The sequence below is a fragment of the Triticum urartu genome, chromosome 2A (genome assembly GCF_056163025.1).
Source record: "Triticum urartu cultivar PI428250 chromosome 2A, HENAU_Tu73, whole genome shotgun sequence".
Taxonomy (NCBI): Eukaryota; Viridiplantae; Streptophyta; class Magnoliopsida; order Poales; family Poaceae; genus Triticum; species Triticum urartu.
In genome coordinates, this window is record NC_141874.1 from 103042612 (window position 1) to 103048031 (window position 5420).

Genomic DNA, 5420 nt, shown 5'->3' on the forward strand with positions numbered 1-5420 from the left:
ATGGTGGAAATGCATATATTGTTTGTATCGGTGTTTGAACCATCATAATATGTATCCTCTTGTTGCAATGCACGGGCGTAAGTAGAGATAAATTTTTCTTTTTCTTTTTGAGGGGTGTAAGTTTTTATTTTAGAAGTTTTGAGGGGTGTGAGTAGAGATAAGTTTTTTTTTTCGAGACACAGTAGAGATAAGTAAAGATTTGCGTTCGCTACTGTGCGTGTTTCCTGGGCCGGCCCACTCGCGTCGTCTTCGAGCGCCAGGAGCGCGAACGGGTTCCCGTAAAAAACACATACTACGATCCAGCAGCGGCGTGCGAGATAATGGGCCGTTTCGTGGCGCATAAAACGCTGCCTAGGAGGACTCGGGGTCGCGAGAAGAGAGAGATATAATCCTAATCCCCAAATCGTTCCTGCCCCGCGACGCCACCACAGATCCCCCAAAATCCCCACCAAAATCGGAAGTCCCGTCGTGATGGGCGACGCCGCCAACGCCTCCCGTAGGCGTCGGCTGGCCTCAATTCTCCTCTCCCGGAAACCGCGCTTCACCGACAGCACGAACGAGACCACGGCCACAGTCATATCCAGGGATGGCTTTACCATGAAGGTCTCCTTCTGGATGGCCGACCCACCGCAGCTGTCAATCTTCTCCATCCACTGCTGCAGTCCCCCTCATCTGCAAGACCGCCCGTATTCCGAGTTCTCAGTTTCGCCACGCGTGGTCGGCGTCGGCGCGGAGGGCCGTTTCGTCCTCTTCCGCGCCGTCTTCAACGGCCACTACGCATCTGAATATTTCCTGTACAAGGCTGGTGAGTCGCCGTTGCTCGACCGTATTCCTTCTCCCGACGAGTATTGTGATGACGACCGCGATGATCTGCGCGGGGTCAGGGAGTTCGGCATCCTGCAGCTCGGCAGCCACTATCTCGTGGCCGCTCTCTGCCTCGCGCCGTCGTCGGATGACTACCACCTTTGGATCTACTCGTCCGAGAAAAAGTCCTGGATCACTAGGACACTGCCCAATCCATGTCCTGTGGTCGACAGGATTATACCCGATAAGGTGATCTCGCTTGGAGAAGGCTTGCTAGGGTGGGTTGATTTGTCACACGGCCTGCTGATGTGCGATTTGGGTCAAGATCATGTAAGTTTCATCCCGTTGCCGGAGCTGTTGCCTGGGAACAGATACAAACTAAAATGTCCCATTCCGCCTACCACCGCAAAGAGAAAGATAAAACTAGAGGACGAATCTTTCTTGTGGTTTAGGGATCTCACATGCGTTGATGGCGTGCTCAAATTTATTGAGATGGAGAATCTTGCTCCTGGAATCCAGAGCAACAAGGAGGGTATTGTCTATGATTCGGACTTGATCATGTCGCTCGAGCGCAAAGAGGATTGGAATTCCAAGCAGCTGTCCTTTGGGGGTGCCTGGAGAGCTGTCACATGGACTCGGACATTTTCATCTAACTGTTGGCGCCAGACATGCGCTGCTGATGTCGCTGACATCTTGGTTGACGAGTCTTTGTTGCCCGGGCTGGACATGACATTGGGGAACCTCTACTCAGCTTTCCCCATCCTGAGCCCGGATGGTGACGATATTCTTTATATCAAATCTGTGCTGAAACCTAGTATTCACGATGGATGGGTGGCAGACGTTGACCTGGGAAACAAGGCAGTGAAAGCAATTGGAAAGTATTATCTTCCGGATGATTTTTATTACGAACTTCGCTATGACCCTCAACATCCTTTCTTTGCCTGTACATTATCCCGCCATCTGGATATGACTCCAGGTAACTGTTAGCTGCTCTTATTGTTCGCCATGCCTATGCAATGCTTACAGTCCTTATCTACTTAGTTATTATGTTCTTCTTGTGACTGCCTTGGCAAATTAACCTGGTGGCTGTTTGGAGCCACTTGATGGCTGCCTTATGCCTGCATACTGCTTTGTGTGTTTTCTGCATATTTGCCGGTTCCCTAAGAAACCCAGGATTGTGAGTATGGTGTTGCTTATGAATTTAGTGGTTTGTGTAGGCACTGAAGTCTCAGCGTGTCGCAAGATCCCAGAAGAGGCTAGCAGCTCTGCAAATCAGCCAAGCAACTCCTCAGCAAGTATTTTGCATCACTTTTTATTTCAAAGAAAGAATTTCCGCCAAGTAACTTGCCATCTCTTCTGTGCATAGATCTGTGTGGGTGAGCTCAATTCCTGTGAACCAAGGAGCAAAATCCAAAGGCAAGCTTCTTATTCTCTTCGGAATCTCTCTTCTCCTGAGGCCTGGGCACTTATGATCCGACTTAGATCAATTCATTTTATAATTTGATGGCTATTCGCCAATTAGTTTTACCTGATCTCTTGCCTAATTGACTTTCTGTTCATCAGGCCTTGGGAATGGGCTCAGAAAAACAAGCGTGCACGAAATGCTGTTGGGAGTATTATGCAGAACGATCATATTTCCCAGGTCCATCCTATTGAAAACAATCTGCGGAAGGTTCCGCGATGGCAGTCTAATTTGTGTTCTATTTATTATCAGTGGCTCATCCGATTTCTCTCTCTCACTTTCTCCTTTATTGGCGATGCGAGCAGCAGCTTGACGAGAAGGTGCTGGAGCTAGAGCGGGAGATAGAGCATGAGCTAGAGCGGAAGAAAGAGCGTAAGGTATATTTGGCCGAGATCCGTGTGAATTTGCTTTTGTGAATTTCGTCCTTGTGCTGTTGTTCGCTTTGCCATGCATCAATAGTTGGCAATCCCATATGCCCTGTTTCCAATCTATATTCCCTTAATCGTTCAGCAAGATTAATTAGAATGCACCATTTACAGACACAACAGCAGTGCTTCAAAAAGTGGGATGCGCCATGCTATCCCCCTGGGCAGTCATTGTGGCCCCAAAACAATCTGGTATGTCGTATTCCATATACCCTGTTTCACAGTTGTCTATTTTCTTATCATCATCAAGAAAGATTAATTAGAATGTACCATTCCAGCCAGCGCGGCAATACTTCAACAAGCCAGATGGACCATGTGGCCCTGGTTATGCATCGTTTGCCCCTGTACATGGTCGTCACAACAACCAGCCACTGTGGCTGCAGCTACCACCATTAAAACGGCTTTTCACTTATAGCAGTGAGTTTGGACCTCATGAGGTAAAAACATTGGTGAAGCTTATTATGATATTCTGCTGTCTCCTCTATTGACCTGTAGATCTATAGCCCTGGAACGGACCATCTTCACGTGTTAAAAATTACTCGCAAGATACATTTTCTTGGTAGTAACTCTCTCACATGTGCTGTTATGGTTGATGGGCCCAAGTTGACATGTTCTGTGCAATTTTGTATTATGTGTTTTGAAAGTAAAAAGAGGGGAAAAAAAGAACTATGGGCACCAAGTTTAAAAGTATGTAATCAGTAAGCCTAAAAGCAACTAAACTGTTATATTCATTATTTGAGTTCATTGGAATATAATAAGCAACAAAGATGAAATTATCTATTTCTGCTATGCCGTGATGTGCTACTTTTTGATTTGTTGCCTAGGTGTCTGTTTTTCCATCATCTTACTATCAACTGTTGCCTATGATTTCAGGTACCCCAGCCATCCTTCAACAATAGCAGTGGAGCCAGCTACCATTGGTATCCACAGCAACTTACTGCCCCCAACTCATTTGCCTATGGCGCACACACAGGCTATGGCAAGTACCAACACCAATGGGAGAAGCCTCCCAATATTCTGGAGCTGCCTGTTGCATCTTGGGAGCATTCACCTTCTCCTTCGTAGTGTCATCCAACACCTAGCGAGGTAAAAGCAGTACTGAAAACCTGTGTTTGCTGGCATTGTCCTCTTTTAGACAGTATAGACATGGAGTGAACCTTTCATTAAGATTACTTCTTCAAGATAGTTATTCTTGCTAGTAATTCTGCGCTTGTTGCATATGCAGAACCCTTGTGTGTTTCAAACTTGAAATTTAAAGATGGTTACATATTGTAAACACTATGTAAATCCTCTCATAGTTTGACACTGTTGCTTATGGTCTAGAGTGTCATTGCTGATGGTCCGAACTGTGAGAAATGTTTATTTCCTAGAAATTCTTTGGAAACCAGTAGTAATCATGGCTATGCTTGTGGTAACAGGGGACCTCTTCCATCCTACCGTTGGGAGATATATGATTTCTCTTTCCAATAGTCAAGGCAAGGTGAAGAAGTCTCATGAACTGGCCAGCAGCTACAGTAGATCTTAATTAAGCTGCTCATCGAAGAGGCCTGATGACGCCGCCACTGGAGCCTCTAATATATGTATTTATGTAGTAGATGAGCAAGACCATCCTCCCTTCCAGTGCGGTGTATGTGTACTGGCTTAATACTGGACTGCCTTATTATAGTACCCTACCTAGCTGTTGAATCGTATTGGTGATGTTTATATTATGTATCGCGTGCTTGACTGCAGACAAGTTTGATAACAATTGTGGTGTGGTTCTTTACTGCCTGTGTGATTTCCTCTTGTGGTTCTATTCCTGGAATGGAATACTTGTAGTAGCTGAGGCAATAATAATGGTGTTTCTTTTGGCTTTACTAAGTACTCCGACTTCAGATTACGTCTGAGCCAAGGGAATGAAAAACCTATCCTGTGAGTATGGCTACAACTTAGCTGCAAGACAGAAACTACACATACAGAACCAACCAGGCTTTCCTGTAAACAATTTTAGACAACAAACTAAGGCTGCACTATCACATTGTGATTTTTTTTGCCCACCTGCACTAGGACACCAATCCCAGATAGTTCTGCCCAGACAATGGGGCACTTGGACAGATCGAGAAACATACCCCACCTCATCTCCCACGGCCAGGTTGTAGATCGTAAGAAAGGAAAACATGTGGGGTAAGATTACGGCCTGAAAAAAAGGAACCCACGCGCCACAGCCACAGCCACCGTAAAATCAAAAGGTTGACGGTGTAAACTTACGGTGTGGTCAATTGTGTGCGCACCTTTTATTGGACCGTAAGAAAACCAAAGTGTGGCCACGTAAGCCTTAACTACAATGTGCAGACGTGCTATTGAGTTGCACTATGAGAACTTGTCCAGCAATTATTTATGATTAACGAACAAATCTCCTATGGGATCATGTTCTGTTTAAAAGTTTGTTAAACTATCCAGATAAATAGCATCTTTTTTTTGATCTCATGACTTTTTATGCAATCGGAAACGAATGAGATCAGAAAGATAGACGGACGAGTTGACCATAAGGTCGGATGTTTCCATGAGTAGTAAGCAGCAGCGGATCCTGTATGAATTGATCTTCCTGTGCTACCCTATGACCATTGCATGCTCGCGTAACGTGCTTCCTCCGGCGGAAAAGAGTAGCCGGCGGCAGATCAACAGCACCATCACCCAATACGCGGCCGACGACATCCCTCACACAGCTGTGACATGTGATAGGCACGGAG

At 45.9% G+C, this 5420-nt stretch overlaps 1 protein-coding gene across 2 annotated transcripts; it reads left to right on the plus strand.

The window, feature by feature from the left end:
- Positions 1–341: 341 nt before the first annotated feature.
- Positions 342–4456, plus strand: LOC125536041 (uncharacterized). Of its 2 annotated transcripts, none has more exons than XM_048699128.2 (9): positions 342–1780; positions 2022–2095; positions 2171–2220; positions 2368–2446; positions 2572–2643; positions 2806–2883; positions 2970–3128; positions 3565–3777; positions 4110–4456. In XM_048699128.2, exons 1-8 carry the CDS (start codon positions 472–474, stop codon positions 3754–3756), a joined length of 2013 nt encoding a protein of 670 aa, XP_048555085.2. In that variant the 5' UTR covers positions 342–471; the 3' UTR covers positions 3757–3777; positions 4110–4456. The 2 variants fall into 2 exon arrangements, with proteins under 2 accessions (XP_048555085.2, XP_048555086.2); XM_048699129.2 differs by having other exon boundaries at positions 2575–2643.
- Positions 4457–5420: the final 964 nt, after the last annotated feature.

What these genes read in the sequence shown, in the direction of transcription:
- LOC125536041 (XM_048699128.2), top strand. Translation starts at nt 472, where the DNA reads ATGGGCGACGCCGCCAACGCCTCCCGTAGGCGTCGGCTGGCCTCAATT. An exon ending in CCAAGGAGCAAAATCCAAAG is followed by an intron (nt 2,221 to 2,367) that starts GCAAGCTTCTTA and finishes TCTGTTCATCAG; the next exon opens with GCCTTGGGAATGGGCTCAGA. An exon ending in AGCGGAAGAAAGAGCGTAAG is followed by an intron (nt 2,644 to 2,805) that starts GTATATTTGGCC and finishes CACCATTTACAG; the next exon opens with ACACAACAGCAGTGCTTCAA.